General features: G+C 44.3%; 1 protein-coding gene across 2 annotated transcripts in view; it reads left to right on the forward strand.

Moving 5' to 3' along the window:
- LOC109919323 (guanine nucleotide-binding protein subunit beta-5) overlaps positions 1 to 17,170 on the forward strand; it is a 63,162-nt gene that overhangs the window by 595 nt on the left and 45,397 nt on the right. For both annotated transcript variants that reach the window (XM_048615941.1, XM_048615942.1), the window contains exon 2: positions 9,356 to 9,492. In XM_048615941.1, the coding sequence (XP_048471898.1) occupies positions 9,356 to 9,492 (137 nt within the window). The remainder of the gene's footprint in view (positions 1 to 9,355; positions 9,493 to 17,170) is intronic.

The following is a 17,170-nucleotide window of genomic DNA, read 5'->3' on the forward strand; positions in this document are numbered from 1 at the left end:
TAGATGGTTGCTAAGTGTGTGTTTGTGTGTGTGTGTGGATTTTAAAAATAATCAGTAAATGTATAGATGGTTGCTAAATATGTGTTTGTGTGTGTGTGTGGATTTTAAAAGTAATCAGTAAATGTACAGTTGGTTGCTGAAATGTGTGTATGGATTTAAAATAATCAGTAATTGTATAGCTAGTTGCTAAATGTGTTTGTCTGCGTGTGTGTGGATTTTAAAATAATCTGTAATTGTATAGGTGGTTGCATAGGGTAAACAGATCATGTCTGCTTTTACCCAGGCATGCTCTGTGTCGTCCATGTGAAAGATTTTCAGGAATTGGTCTTACAATTGAACAGTGCTTGGCGTATCTATATCAGTCCCCATCAAGAATGTATTGTGAGTAAAGTTCTTACACTTGAAGGGAATGAGCCAAACCATTTTAGGAGCACTGATCCCAAAGGTATGAATGAATCTTTCACAAGGTGCCAAGCTCACAGATATTCTCCTGCCTTCTTCCAGTGCAGAAATGTTACCTGCTTTTAAATGCAACTTTGGTTTAAAAAGAGAAATGAATGCCAAAACAATAGGAAAGTGTCCTGCTACAAAAGTGCACTGGAGACACAGTGAGGTTTCCAATTATTAAACATGGTACTCTGTATAAACTAGTGTCTGTCCACTATACCAGGAGCTGTCAACCAGTGGGTGATCCATGCAAGGGTTTAAAGAGTCTGCCAAAAACAACCAGATTATGTGTATGAAAAACAAACTGATACGATAATAGGCCATTCATAATTGGAGCCTCCACAAGGTGCTCTGTCAATCAAGAGATGCCATTCAATGAGAGTTTATTCAACGAAGAATCCGTCAGTAATCACACAGGATCCTGGATGAAGTGTGTAAAGAAAACAGAGCAGGTTCACACACACAGTGGACACAGAGCAATGATGGAAACTGGGATAGGATATGAAGATAAGATATTGAGTTGTCAGGCATACAGCACTGAGAATCATTGCCCTGACTTGAAGCATCAGCTCATGGTTCCCCAGTGAGATGATTACTTGCAGCAGTTTTTTTGGTAAACGATCCTCCAAGCCCATGCTTCCTTTGCTCCTTCATTCCATCCCCTGCATGTGGTTCCACTGTGCCCCTCTCAAGCTGATTTACAATCTGCTCTGCCTTCGGGAATTCAAATTGTGTCCAGTAGCATATATAGGCAAATAGAATTTTTAAAAATGCTTGCTAAAAGTAAAGGAATCTGTGCATTTGAAGGCTAATGATGTGAGGTCTCCCTGGTCAGTTGGATTTTGGAGAAAAGAGTCAATACCAAACAAGGAAAGGGAAAGACTGGATGTTAGCAACCGAGTTGTAAGCAAAACAAAGATAACTTTAAATCTAGAACAAAAACAGAAGTTGCTGTAAAAACTCAGCAGGTCTGGCAGCATCTTTGAAGAAAAAATCAGAGTGAACATTTCGAGTCCAGTGACCCTTCCTCAGAATTGAAGGTAGCTGGGAAAACGTTGGTTTATATGCAGAAAATAGGGTCTATATATTTTTCTTCTGAGTATCACTGGTTTTATACAGAGAAGAAATGGTTACTCTACAGGAGCCCAGTGAAATTTCCGTAACTCAAGAGGGTCCTTGGGAGCAACGAAGTTGAGAACACTTGCACTATGCCAAATTTATCCCACCAAGTTGATCCTCAGGTCTTTCACTGTAACCAATTCTTGAGCTGTTTCTGAGCAGGTCGATTGTGGTGTTGTCTCAAATCCTTAATATACCGAGATCAACAATATTGGTTTTTCTGGTCCCCATCAGATTTCTCCATTTCTTCATGAACTGGCTCTTGAGTATTTACTCACTAGAGTATCTGATCTGAATTACCAGCTCAGAATTTGTTTTCTGAGAGCCTGAAGGTGCTTGAGTATATCCAATGTACATTGTGTTCTATTCAATCAGATATGGCCACCTCCTTTAGAATCATGGAATCCCTACAGTGCCGAAAGAGGCCATTCGACCCATCAAGTCTGCACTGACCGTCTGAAGAGCATCCCACCCAGACGCAGCCTCCCCCTCCACCACATGTGGGTTTTTTTTTACTATGGTGTACCCACCTAACCTGCACATTATTGGACACCACAGGGTAATTTTTAAGCATGGCCAATCCACCTAACCTGTACATCTTTGGACTTTGGAAGGAAACCGGAGCACCCGGAGGAAACCCATGCAAATACAGGGAGAACATGCAACCTCCACACAGACTGTCGCCCAAGGTTGGAATTGAAGCCAGGTCCCTGGACCTGTGCTAACCACTGAGTCATCATCCCTTACTCATGCTAGAATCTGCTTGACTGTATCCAAGAACAATCAACAAATGATCTATTGCTCGTTAATGTACCAGAGAGCGGCATCTCCTATGAGACCTCAAACAACCAGCTCTAATAGATCAGATAAACCAGCTTCTGTCCCATTTACAGTGTCTGATATTGCTAAAGTGACAAAATTAGCGAGATGAGAAAAATCAGTAGAAGGGTACGCTGTATGCTTTGCATCTGAATGCACATATTTTTATCAAAAAAAGAGAAAATTCAAGAAATACAAATTAACCTGAAGTAGCAAATTTGGGTTTTTGTTTTGATTCAAGTCTCTTTTCCTTGGGGCTGTACTGGCCCATTTAAAACAAATCTTTACCCTTTTGGAATTGTGAACATCTTGGCTCTTGTCAAGGTCTCTTCATTGATTCCATCCTAATATCCAATTATATGATGGATAATAGACCATGGATTAACTTGATAGTGAAGGCTGTAGCACTTTATCCTTGTGCTCTTGTATTGCTAATGGTATGTTTGCATGGCCTAACATCAAAAGAACGAATTACTTTCTCAAGAAATGTAAGATGAAGAAGGCAAGTTGTGGACCCAGAGATAGTAGGAACTGCAGATGCTGGAGAATCTGAGATAACAAGGTGTAGAGCTGGATGAACACAGCAGGCCAAGCAGCACCATTGGAGCAGAAAGCCTGATGTTTCGGGCCTAGACCCTTCAGCCTGAAACGTCAGCCTTTCTGCTCCTATGATGCTGCTTGGCCTGCTGTGTTCATCCAGCTCTGCAAGTTGTGGACCCAGTTGCCTCTGAAAGGTTAATGGTTTGTTTTAGACAAGGAGGAAAGTCTGAACTGTAAAATGGAAAAAAATCAAAAGCATGTACTGAACTGTATCAGAGATAGTAGGAACTGCCGATGCTGGAGAATCTGAGATAACAAGGTGTAGAGCTGGATGAACGCAGCAGGCCAAGCAGCGTCAGAGGAGCAGGAAAGCTGACGTTTCGGGTTGAGCCCAGCTTGTCCCCACCTCCCTAATCTGTCCTTCCTCCCACCTATCCCCTCCTCCCACCTCAAGCCCCACCCCCATCTTCTACCTACTAGCCTCATCCCGCCTCCTTGACCTGTCCCGTCCTCCCTGGACCGACCTATCCCCTCCATAACTCCCCACCTACATCACCTTTACTGGCTCCATCCCCGCCTCTTCGACCTGTTTGTCTCCTCTCCTCCTATCTTTTCCTTTATCCATCTTCTATCCACCTCCCCCTCTCTCCCTATTTATTTCAGAATCCCCTTCCTCTCCCCCATTTCTGAAGAAGGGTCTAGGCCCGAAACGTCAGCCTTCCTGCTCCTCTGATGCTGCTTGGCCTTCTGTGTTCATCCAGCTCTACACCTTGTTATCTCAGATTCTCCAGCATCGGCAGTTCCTACTATCTCTGAAACAATTTTAACCCCACTGCGAAGCCTTTTCTAAGGATGCCTACCTTAAAGAAGTTACCTCCTCCCTCCGGAAAAACCTCAGTGTATCCCTCTCCCACTGCAACCCTCCTGTAATCTCTTCAGCCCTGAAACTGCTCGACCACGTCCTAAAGCAAACCAGGTACTACAGCCACATTACCTTTCTGAGTACCTGCCTACGGAACTGGATCATCCCCAACAGACTATAGTCTACATTTAGGCCTTCCCAGTTTGGCCCCAACCGCGACGACCGCTACATTCAGAACATTGATATCCAACAGAAGCGTTTCTCCCTGCAGCTCCTGAAATACACACTCACTGCAATGCGCCGGCATCTCCAGATACTACAATTAAGCCTACCCCAGCTCAGAGCCTGCCTCTCCCAGACCTGCAAAGGACCTCTCCTGTTTTTTATTCTTCGTAAGATCCACAACCTGAACTCACAATTCTACTCTGCTTTATTGGACACTAAAAACCGAAAGTACTTTAAACTTACTGGTGCCTGCCACCCTACCCAGGACCTTCACCACCATGTGCCCGCCGCCATTTGCCATGTGGCCACCTTTGGAGCACCCACGGATTCCACGGATGACGTCACATCTGCCGCCGCCCGGCACACCACTTCTGGTACAGCCAACGTCATCGACACCGCTGCTGATGCCGCCGCCTCCGTTTCTGAGGCCGACAACACAGACATCGAGGACGCTGCTGCCACTAACATCCAAGATTTACCGGCCTACGTCGCTCTGCTCACCGCCAATGTCGCTCCGCCCACCACTGACGTCGCTCCGCCCACCACCTCCACAGCCAGCAGCTCCAGAGGAGACAATAGCACCCAGCCCTGCCGAGTCTTCACCATCCTCCCCCTCACTGAGGACGAACTGTCAGTCCTCAGTAAAGGATTCACCTTTGTCCCCCTCCACCCAAACATCGACGAATACAACTCGCGTTTGGACATTGAACAGTTTTTCCGCCGCCTCCGCGCTTACTTCTTTAACCGTGAGCCTAACGCTCCCTCTACTGACCCCTTCTCCCGCTTCCAACACACCCCCTCCTCCTGGACACCACCCCAAGGCCTCCTACCCTCCCTCAACCTCTTCATCTCTAACTGCCGTCGAGACATCGATCGCCTCAACCTCTCCACCCCTCTCACCCATTCCAACCTCTCCCCCGCAGAACGTGCAGCCCTCCGCTCCCTCCACTCCAATCCCAACCTCACCATAAAACCTGCGGACAAGGGAGGCGCAGTTGTAGTATGTAGTTGTAGTAGACCTCTACATTGCCGAGGCCAGACGCCAACTCTCTGACACCTCCTCCTACCGCCCCCTTGATCATGATCCCACCCCCGAGCACCAAACCATCATCTCCCAAACCATCCATAACCTCATCACTTCAGGTGACCTCCCACCCACAGCTTCTAACCTCATCATTCCCCAACCCTGCACTGCCCGTTTCTATCTCCTTCCCAAAATCCACAAACCTGACTGCCCTGGTCGACCCATTGTCTCTGCCTGCTCCTGCCCCACCGAACTTATCTCCACCTATCTCGACTCCATTTTCTCCCCCTTGGTCCAGGAACTCCCTACCTACGTCCATGATACCACCCACACCCTCCACCTCCTCCAAAACTTCCAATTCCCCGGTCTCCAACACCTCATCTTTACCATGGACGTCCAGTCCCTATACACCTGCATTCCCCATGCAGATGGCCTAAAGGCCCTCCACTTCTTCCTGTCCCGCAGGCCCGACCAGTCCCCCTCCACTGACACCCTCATCGGCTTAGCCGAACTCGTCCTCACCCTCAACAACTTCTCTTTCAATTCCTCCCACTTCCTACAGACAAAGGGGGTGGCCGTGGATACCCGCATGGGCCCAAGCTATGCCTGCCTCTTTGTAGGATATGTGGAACAATCCCTCTTCCAAAGCTACGCTGGCCCTATCCCCCACCTCTTCCTCTGTTACATCGATGACTGTATCGGCGCCATCTCGTGCTCACACGAGGAGCTCAAACAGTTCATCCACTTCACTAACACCTTCCACCCCAACCTTAAGTTCACCTGGACCATCTCTGATACCTCTCTCTCCTTTCTGGACCTCTCTGTCTCCATCTCTGGCATCCACCTGGAAACCGATATCCATTTCAAGCCCACCGACTCCCACAGCTACCTAGAATACACCTCCTCTCACCCATCTTCCTGCAAAAATGCCATCGCCTATTCCCAATTCCTTCGGCTCCGCTGCATCTGCTCCCAAGATGAGGCATTCCACTCCCGGACATCCCAGATGTCCTTGTTTTTCAAGGACCGCACCTTCCCCTCCACAGTGGTCGAAAACGCCCTCAACCGTGTCTCTAGCATTTCCCGCAACTCATCTCTCACACCCCCTACCCGCAATAATAACCAAAACAGAATCCCCCTCATCCTCATGTATCACCCCACCAATCTCTGGATCCAACACATCATCCTCCGACACTTCCGCCATCTGCAATCTGACCCCACGACCAAAGACATTTTTCCCTCCCCACCCTTATCTGCTTTCCGGAGGGACCACTCTCTCCGTGACTCCCTTGTCTGCTCCACACTCCCCTCCACCCCAACCACACCCGGCACTTTTCCCTGCAACCGGAGCAAGTGCTACACCTGCCCCCACACCTCCCCCCTCACCCCCATTCCAGGCCCTAAGAAGACCTTCCACATCAAAAAGATGTTCACCTGCACATCTGCTAATGTGGTATACTGCATCCGCTGTTCCCGTTGTGGCCTCCTATACATCGGGGAAACCAAGCGGAGGCTTGGGGACTGCTTGCGGAACACCTATGCTCGGTTCGCAACACACAACTACACCTCCCAGTTGCGAACCATTTCAACTCCCCCTCCCATTCCTTGGACGACATGTCCATCCTGAGTCTCCTGCAGTGTCACAACGATGCCACCCGAAAGCTGCAGGAACAGCATCTCATATTTCACATGGGAACCCTGCAGCCCAATGTGGACTTCACAAGCTTCAAAATCTCCCCTCCCCCGACCGCATCCCAAAACCAGCCCAGCTTGTCCCTGCCTCCCTAACCATTCCTCCCACCTCAAGCCCCACCCCTATCTCCTACCCACTAACCTCATCCTGCCTCCTTGACCTGTCCGTCCTCCCTGGTCCGACCTATCCCCTCCCTAACTCCCCACCTACATTCACCTTTACTGGCTCCACCCCCGTCTCTTTGGCCTGTCTGTCTCCTCTCCACCTATCTTCTCCTCTATCCATCTTCTATCTGCCTCCCCCTCTCTCCCTATTTATTACTGAACTGTATGAAATGTTTTCATTTTGTTTTACTTGAATGGGAACCAGGAAGCTGTAGTTACTTCAACTGACAAAGTAGACCTCACTGCATTGAACAGAGGTCATGGAGCAGATTGATAACGTTGGCTGTACAATCCCAACACTTAAAAGTTTTTGAGAAGATTTGTAGCTCGGGTTGGGATTGAGGTTGTAGACTTGCTCACCGAGCCAGTGTGTTTGATTGCGGACATTTTGTCACTCTTCTAGGTAACATCAAGAGTGCACCTTGGGTGAAGCGTTGGTCTTCTGTCCCTCTTGTTATTTATATGCCTCGGTTTGCTAGGGTGGTTGGCATTACTTCTGTTCTGTTTTTCAGTGGTTTGTATATGAGGTCCAGTTCAATGTGTTTGTTTATGGAGTTCCAGTTGGAATGCCAGGCCTCCAGGGATCCCCTGGCATGTCTCTGTTTGGCTCATGCTACTAGGGATGTATTGTCCCAGTCGAATTCATGCCGTTCTTTGTCTGTGTGTATTGAGACCAGTGAGAATTGTCTTGCCTCTTGGTGGCTAGCTGGTGCTTAAGCAAAGAAGGACACAAATTCGACTGGGACAACACATCCATAGTAGCAGAAGCCAAACAGAGATATGCCAGGGAATTCCTGGAGGCCTGGCATTCCAACCGGAACTCCATCAACACACACATTGAACTGGACCCCATATACAAACCACTGAAAAACAGAACCGGAAGTAATGCCAAGCACCCCAGCAAACTGAGGCATATAAATAACAGAAGGGACAGAACACCATTGCTTCAGCCGAAGAGCGCTGACAAAATGTCTGCAATCAAACACACTGGCTTGGTGAGCAAATCTACAACCTCAGTAACAACACTTTCAGGAGAGACAGCTAATGAATAGTAGAATATTCAACACAGTTCTGAATTCTGAGAAGACTTGTGCACCTTCAATAAATGTGTTTGGCTTTCTTTGAACTGCATTCAAGAATGACGTAAAACTTTAAAAATTTCTTAATTCATTTTATAGGATGCACAAGGAGATTTCAGTCACTCATTTTCAAGATGTGGGCATGGCTGACCAGCCTGGTATTCACTGTCTATCTTTAGTTAGCCTGAGAAGATGACAGTTGACCTTCTGGTCATATATAGACCTAGAATGGATAATGAGAGCAGGTTTACTTCTCTAAAGGACATAAGTGAAACCAGTTGGATTTTTACGACAATCCTGTTGCTTCATGACCACTTGTTCTGATGCCAATGTTGTTTTCACATTTCTTTTATTTGCTCTTTTCCCTTGCCCTTATGTTCTGAGGATAAAACCCTTTTGCTTCTCATTAGGAGTTACAATGTACATTTGAAGGAATATTAAATTGATCTACAGTGCTTACTGTGTCTACTGTCAGTGTTAAATAAACTATTTGCATTTGGCACAACCTTAGTGAGTATTAATATGATGGGGATACATTTCTCTATAGGAACCATCTGTTTTAAATGGCATGGTACATCTGATTATTAGAATGGAATAGCGCATAAACCTTCAGGTGGAGTAGTGATTTCCTCAGTGGAGGAGGAACAGTTCTGCATGAACTTGTGGTAACCTAATGTAATTCTTATCCTCAGTTAGTCGTATTCAACTTCATCTGTTACTTTGAAATTGCATTGTCCTAAGCTTTGTGGATCTGCCCATAATTAATCTTTATGTTGATGCTTTTTCTGGTGGAAACCATCAAATGGGATCATGTTTTTTAAATAAACTGAAGGGGGCGACAGAATATTCAGTATTTATCAATATTCAGAATCATTTCTGGGATGAATAATGTCTATTCCACATTGATAGGTTTATGTGCACAGATTTGATTTTCCGGTCTGAATCTGACCATAGCAGTTGCATACGTTTAGTCTTTCAGTTATTGACACTTGTCTAAAGACTGCTGACAGAGGCAGGACCTCTCTGTCTTTATCTGCTGCCTGAGGCTGTCTGAATAATTCACTACTGGGTTGTATTTACATTGAAGTCTTCCTAAATGATTCTGTGTGAGAAGGCACAATATGCATTTTCATCTAGGGGTTAAACTGTGTAAAGTGAAGGAAGATTAAATTTATACCAGACAACGTCCAGAGTCAGTGCGGGCAGCCCATATCAAAAATCTGCTGTTTGTATTTGCCAAAGTGAAGTTGTGGATTATCAAGATGGGGTAATGTTTCTCACCATATGAAACATCCACTTCAGATATAAATCATTTTATGATCTCTCAGTCATTGTCTTTTTTTGAAGATGATCAGATGTTTCCATCTCTGCTGTCCTTGCCAGTTCACCAGGTGGCTGAGCGAACAGAGGCACTCGGACAGTTCGTGATGAAGACAAGACGGACCCTAAAAGGCCATGGAAATAAAGTGCTGTGCATGGACTGGTGCCGGGACAAGAGAAGAATTGTCAGTTCCTCCCAGGTCAGATTCATCTGCATCCATCCACCATTGTATTGCCGTTGCGTTTTTGTAGATACTTGTAGTAAAAGAAAACACAAAATCCGTTTGGGGAGGCAATGATCTTGGCCCTAATTTTGAAAATTATTCTAGAAAATATGCACTTGCCTCTTTCTCAGCTTAAGTTAAGATTTTCCCACCTTCAGCTGTTTGATTTTCTACATTTGCTATTGAAGAAAAGAATCCAATTGTAAGTTGGCAATTGGAATATTCCGTTCATTTGAACTCAAGTTTCAGATTGAGACTAGAATAGAGGACGCTCAGATGTTTGCATAAAGGAAACTTCTTTATTTTATTATAAACGTGGTACAATAATTTCAGGGAATTCTTAATCTGGAATAGGAAGAGAACTTTGTTTTACCAAGCTTAATCATATTTACTGTCTGGAAATAAGAAGCTTAAAAGGCACTTGAGGGCATTCATTATAATTGGTAGACTTCAGCTTTATTGACGTAATAAATATTGTAGCAACTCTTGCTTGTATGATGTTAGGAAATGTTTTCTCTGTCATAATTTTGCAAATTGTACCAGTACTTTTCACGTACTTTATTAAAAATAAATGAAAGCTAAAACCTAAGAAGAATTATGGATTTGTTTCAGCATTGCTGGAACAATGCCTCAGATCACTTGTATTTTATTTTCACTGTCATCATAGAGTCAAACAGCATGGAACAGACCCTTCGATCTGTTTGGTCCTGACAAAAGGTTTCTGCCCAACATGCTGACTTCCGGTCCCTCTGATGCTGTCTGACCTGCTGTGCTTTTCCAGCTTCCCATGTATAGACTCTGGCTTCCAGCATCTGCAGTTCTTATTGTCTCCAGACCCTTTGGTCCAACCAGTCCACACTGAATGTAATCCCCAACTGAACTAGCCCCACTTTCCTCTCCTGGCCCATATCCAACAAAACCTTTCCTATTCATGTACTTATCCAAATGTCTTTCAAACATTGTAACTGTGCCTGCATCCACCACGTCCTCAGGAAGTTCATTGCACAGGCGAACGACCCTCTGTGTAAAAAACTTGCCCCTCATGTCTTTTTTAAATCTCTTTCCTCTCACCTTAAAAATATGCACCACAGACTTGAAATCCCCCATCCCAGGGAAAAGACACCTGCCATTAACCCTATCTATACCCCCCATCATTTTATAAACCTTTATAAGGTCACCTCTCAACTTCCTACGCTCCAGTGAAAAAAATCCCAACTTATCCAGCCTTTCGCTATAACTCAAACCTTCCATACCTGGCAACCTTCTGGTATGGAAAGTTTGAGTTATAAAGAAAGGCTGGTTAGGTTGGAATTTATCATGTTTTAGTTGCTTCCAATCACTTATTTGCATGAGCTGCAGAGCAAATAAATTCCTGCAGAGCTGTCACCTTCACCGTATCGTGTGTTAAGTTTTAATGAGCCATAGTCCTATCCTCTGCTGGCTTCCCAACCTCGCATTCGTGTCATATTTCCTCATTTGTGTTTATAAATCCCTTCACAATTTTGCTCCACTTCTTTGCAGTCTCCCTTCACCACGATTGACAGGTTTCCCTGTGGACTACTGTACTCTGACTCCACCCAGCCACTGACAGTACACTATCACTGCCCCATCATTAAAACCTCCGGTAAAACACAGACACAAACCAACTCACCACCATCAGCCACCATCGTCACTTGTATGATGCAGACCCTCCCAAAGTGATCTTAGGGAGGGCGTCCCATGATTGTGACACAGCAGTGATGAAGAAATAGAGATATATTTTTGATTTAGAATTGCGTACAACTTGGAGGGCAGCTTATAGATGATTCCATACAGCTGTGGCCTTTGTCCTTCTAGGTGGTCAAGGTTGTAGGTTTGCTGCCCAAGAACCGTGGGTAAGATGCTGCAAAGCCTCTTGTAGATGGTACATACTGTTGTTGCTATGAACATTTAAGATTATTTTCCCTTGGGTAACAGTCTAAGACCAGAGGAAATATTTCAGTGTAAGGAATCACCAATATAAGGGAGAGATGGGGAGAATTTTTTTCCCTTCTTGAGCAGTGAAACTGTGGAATTCTTTACCACAGCGCACAATCGAATCTGAGCTATTAGATATATTCAAAGCTGAGATAGACATATTTTTAATCAGTAAGGGATTCGAGGGTTATGGGAAAGTGGAATTGAGGATTATCAGATCAGCCATGATCACATTGAATGTAAGAGCAGATTTGATGGTTTGAACAGCCTACTTCTGCTCCTACATTTGTGGTCTTACAATCTTTTATGTATTACCTAGGTACTTTGAGAAAGCCTTAATTTGCATGACATGTAAGTCTTTGAATTGTTCGTGCAATAATATATCAATCTCCAGTGCTCTATTTACAAGTTTTCCAGGGGTGATCTTTATGGCACTTTCCCTTAAAGCTCATTTAAAGATAACTTCTAAAATTCTCTCATTTGTCTTGATTGACAGATAAGGTGGTAATCCCACATGAAGCATCATAAACAAGAATGTGCTGTAAATTGTGAGATGGGAGGGAGGATATTTTCCTCTTTAAAGAGACAGTGATGTTGTTTAAATCTGTGAAGTTAATACGTCTTCACTGTGATGGATAAATTGTCTGTAATAATATAAGAAGAGGCTAGTACATGCTCTAGGGACAATTAGTGGAACTTGCTTTGACCCCAGTGGTGTAGGTACCTTTTGTTTAACTGATTGAATTACTTTGCAACACATGGAGCCATCTGGCTGAAGTAGAAATGAAACTGTTGGTATGGAAATTAGTGGTAGCCTTGAGGGATGGGGGTTGGAAGTAGTGCAAGTTTTGATATGTGAACCAGAAGAGATGTGAGAATCACATGTCCATCAACTTCTGGTCCAGTTGGAAAGAGCCACTTTCTCAGCTAACCCATTCACTACTTTGGGGCATTATTGTGTTTCACTACAAGTACACATCGGCTTTATATCGTTGCAAAGGAGACATCCTCTGGCATTTCTCCAGATCTGGAAATGCACTGGGTATGACATTGACCACTTCTGATATTCATTGGGCCAATGAAAGGCACGGTATTGTGTGTAGTGATCTTTGTGCTGTTTGCCATATTGGACTGTGTATTTTTAAATTACACCTAGATCGCAAATTCTGCTGTTGTGACCTCGTCAGTTGTATTTTGATTGCTGATGGACTATTATCCTAAAGGCCGAGACCTCATTGCCACAGAGGGCTGTGGAGGCCAAGTCATTGAATGTATTTAAGACAGAGATAGATAAGTTCTTGATCAGTAAGGGGATCAAAGGTTACAGGGAGAAAGCAGGAGAATGGGAATGAGAAACATAACCAATGGCAGAGCAGACTTGATGGGCCAAATGGCCAAATTCTCCTCCTATATCTGATGGTCTTAATGGAAAACTGCCTCGTCTTTGTTTATTGTGATATCACACATTTAGAGCTGTGATGGTGATTTTTCAACAGTTTGAGTTGTATGGCAAACAAAGAAAGAGTGCAGCACTTCTATTTGGAGAAACGTGTTGATAGACTGAGCACCTAATAGGGCGGGTCACAAACAAGGTTGAAAAACATGGAAGAGAAATTTGTCAATTCACCAAAAGTAAAATGTTGTTATCACGTGTGGATCAACCACCTACTTTTGTTTTTTCCTTTAAACTTTCTAATCAACGTATTCAGGTCATACATTTGTTGGAGCAGGTGAGACTTGAACTTTGGCTCCCTAGTTCAGAGGTACAGGCACTACCACTGTAGCACAACAGTCCCACCTTTTTTGTTGTGTGTTTGAATCCTGATGAGATATGATTCCCTATTCTGATCCTGGGTTTCTGGTTGGACAATATTCCAGAGGCTGAGTTCCAATTAGTGTATACTCAGAAGCAGTAGTCTAACAATTATTGGGATGTACTAACTTTGAGGAGTTATTTATTTCTGTTTTCCTTACATTAGTTTGACTAACCTTCTCTGAGAAATGTAATGGAGTAGAAAACACTGCTGGAGGTTTCTCAAAAGTGAAGGATAAGATCATTAATAGTTTGCACAATTGCAGATAAGCAGTGTACAGGTCATCCCTTTAGCTACCCTTGAACAAGCTGTACTCCAGATGGCATTAACTAAGGTTATATTTTTGCAGCCACCTTCCATTTTTGTTTTTCTCTCAAAATAAAATGCCTCAGCCGTGCAGCATTTTGCAACAATGAATGCAATAAAGCTACCAAAAACAAAGAAAGGCAATTATCAGGAAAAGGGAACTATTAGTGATTAGATTTTGATGGGTAACATGTTTTGGGTTTGTTCAGTAAAAAACTTAGTGAAAGAAAAACCCTTTCATTGCCGTCTGTGTGGAACCTAAAATTATTCAATTTAGTCTCAAGTTCTAACATTGGCCTGAAATTTAGAGTAATGCTGGGGAGGCTGTCACTGTTCACCATTATTAAGGAATGAATTGCATGCAGTTTCCATCCAAGTGGTGGTACGGTGGCTCAGTGGTCAGCACTGCTGCTTCACAGCGCCAGGGACCTGGTTCGATTCCAGCCTTGGGTGATTGTCTATATGGAGTTTGCACATTCACCCTGTGTCTGCATAGGTTTCCTCCAGGTGCTCCGGTTTCCTCCCACAGTCCAAAGATGTGCAGGTTTGGTGGATTGGACATGGGAAATGCACGGGTAGGGGAATGGGTCTGGGTGGGATGCTCTTCGGAGGGGTGGTGTGGACTTGTTGGGCCGAATGGCCTGTTTCCACACTGTAGGGATTCTATGATCTAAACACAAGTGGCCCTGTTTCTCCAGAAGCTGAATAACTCACTAAATGATTCAGCCATGGAAGCCCACATTCAAGCCCCACCTGCTCCAGAGGTGTGTGATAGCAACTCAAAACAGATTGATTAAAAATACTTTCTTTTCGAATACTCAGACGGAATAGAGTTGCATTACTTGCCTGCCAGATACCCTCTAAAGATATCAAAAAATTGGGGTTTGTCAATTTAAGTGTACTTTTTGTTAACATTACAATAAATTTAAATTACTGCTAAAAACTATAATCCATCACTGAATTTGCATTTAAAATTGTGCAGACTCATTCTTTCAAGTTTCAATCATTGGAGATTTTACAAAATGTGAAAAAAGTTTTCCTTTCTGTCCCTTTTCTCTTTCTTAGTCTCGTTTTTCTCTCTCTTGTTTTCTATCCACGTGAATTAAATATATGAATTTGTACTTCTGGGTATAAACACAACGCATTTCTTTCAGCACTCTTCAAGTTGAATGGTTAAGGAGGCGCACTGGCCTTTGGCCATTTTACACCTAGATCTCTGGTTGAAGGCACCATCTTGTTTTTGAGTAACAACATATTCCAAAGCTTATGGTTAACATGCAGGTTCAGTTGGCAGTTAGGAAGGCAAATGCGTTCATTTTGCGAGGGCTAGAATACAAGACCAGGGATGTAGTGCTGAGGCTTTATAAGGCTCTAGTCAGACTGCATTTGGAATGTTGCGAGCAGTTCTGGGCTCCATATCTGGGGAAGGTTGTGCTGGCGCTGGAGGGGTTCCAGAGGAGGTTCGCAAGAATGATTCTGTGAATGAATGGCTTGTCATATGAGGAGCGATTGTGGACTTTGGGTCTGTACTCGATGGAATTTAGAAGGATGAGGAGGGGATCTGAGTGAATCTCACAGAATACCGAGAGGCCTGGGTAGAGTAGAATTGGAGAAGATATTTCTACATATAGGAGTGATCAGGACCCAAGAAGCACTGCCTGAGAATGAAGAGGCCACCCTTTAGAATGGAGATGAGGAGGAAATTCTTCAGCCAGACGGTGGTGAATCTGTGGAACTCATCGTCACAGAAGGCTGTGGAGGCCAAATCATTGAGCATATTTAAGACAGATAGTTCTTGATTAGCAAGGGGATCAAGCGTTAGGGGCAGAAGGCAGGAGAATGAGGTTGAGAAACCTATCAACAATGAGGGCAAGGGGAAGTAATGATTGTAGTCAAGAACAGGAACATGTCCACCAGGTTCAGTTTGGAATGTTCTGAAACCTATGTTTAGACTTCCCAAATGCATGAATGGGTCAGCACAGTGGCTCAGTGGTTAGCCTCACACCGCTAGGGACCTGGGTTCGGAGCCACCTTTGGGCGACTGTGTGGAGTTTGCACATTCTCCCCGTGTCTGTGTGGGTTTCTGCTGGGTGCTCTGGTTTCTTCCTTCAGTCCAAAGATGTGCAGGTTAGATGGATTGGCCATGCTAAATTGTCCAGGGATGTGCAGGCTAGGTGTATTAGCCATGGGAAATGCGGGGTCACAGGGATAGGGTAGGAGGCTGGGTCTGTGTGAGATAGTCTTTGGAGAGTCAGTGTGGAGTCAATGGGCTGAAAGGCCTGCTTCCTCACTGTAAGGATTTAAAATGGGAGAATGGGGAAATCAGTCTCAGTCTAGAAAATAGCTAGCACTTTTTAGAGATGTGATTAAGTAGTTTTCATGAGTGAAATGGTTCAGGAATCTGTGTGGGGACCACTGCTGTTTTCAATATGTCTCAATAGCTTCAAGTTAATACCAGTTAGTAAAAATTGCAGATGATGGGAGTTGGTACTTGATTCTATAAGGCAGCTGCTGCTTGTGCAATATGTAATAAATTTGGTAGTTAAGCAAAAGCAATTGCGATAGAATTTAGCAGAAATAAGTGGTGTGTGTGGGAAGGAAAATGGGGAACACACGTAAATGCTGATGAAATTGTTGAGTGTAAAATTAAAAGAGATGTAGAGTTTTATAGATTCAAAACAGAACAAAGCCAAAATAGCAATCAAATTACTGAGTTACATCTCCCAAATGATAGATTATCAGTTAGGGAATGTCGTACTGCAGAGTCACACACTAAAAGAACAAAGAAAAGATGTGGACTTATAAAACATCATTCATAAGTTTAGGATGATTTCCTGAAGTGCAATCCTGTTCCAATAAGGGAAACACAGCAGCTAGTTTGCATTGAGCACTCGATAGTGTCTAGGAAAGCAGACTTAATTATGTTGGTTGAGGAACAATAATTTAGCTGAACTTGAGAAATAACTCACCTGCCTGAAATAATTCCATAGAGGCCAGTATCCTGTCGCCAAGTCACCCTTTATTTACATGTGTGCAGCACTTGACACTGGACCAGCTACCTCAGAGCCAGCTCTCGGAGTCAACAGAACCTCTAACACTCCTGTTTACATCCGTCAGCCAAGGCTCCCTGATTGGTCCAGATTAACAGCCCCAGTTGAGAAACTCTTATTCTATGCGGTCCACCTGGCTGACCTCATTACAATCACTACTCTGCTCGTCTTCATCATAGTCCCATGGGCTCTTTTATCTACACTTGAGAGCATCTTGTCTGAAAGGTGTCCCCTCTGAAAGTGCAGTATTCTCTTGGTACCAGGCTGGATTGTGTGCACAGCTCTCTGGGGTGGGACCTGAACCCACAACATTCTGACTCAGAGGTGAATGCATTACTGACTGAGTCATGTCTGATGCTTCAAATGAGCTGCCAAGTGGAGATCAAATCTCTCGGGATAGTAGGAACTGCAGATGCTGGAGAATCTGAGATACCAAGGTGTAGAGCTGGATGAACACAGCAGGCCAAGCAGCATCAGAGGAGCAGGAAGGCTGACATTTCGGGCCTAGACCCTTCTTCAGAAATGGGG

This window comes from Rhincodon typus, chromosome 33 (genome assembly GCF_021869965.1).
Source record: "Rhincodon typus isolate 14 chromosome 33, sRhiTyp1.1, whole genome shotgun sequence".
NCBI classification, from domain to species: Eukaryota; Metazoa; Chordata; class Chondrichthyes; order Orectolobiformes; family Rhincodontidae; genus Rhincodon; species Rhincodon typus.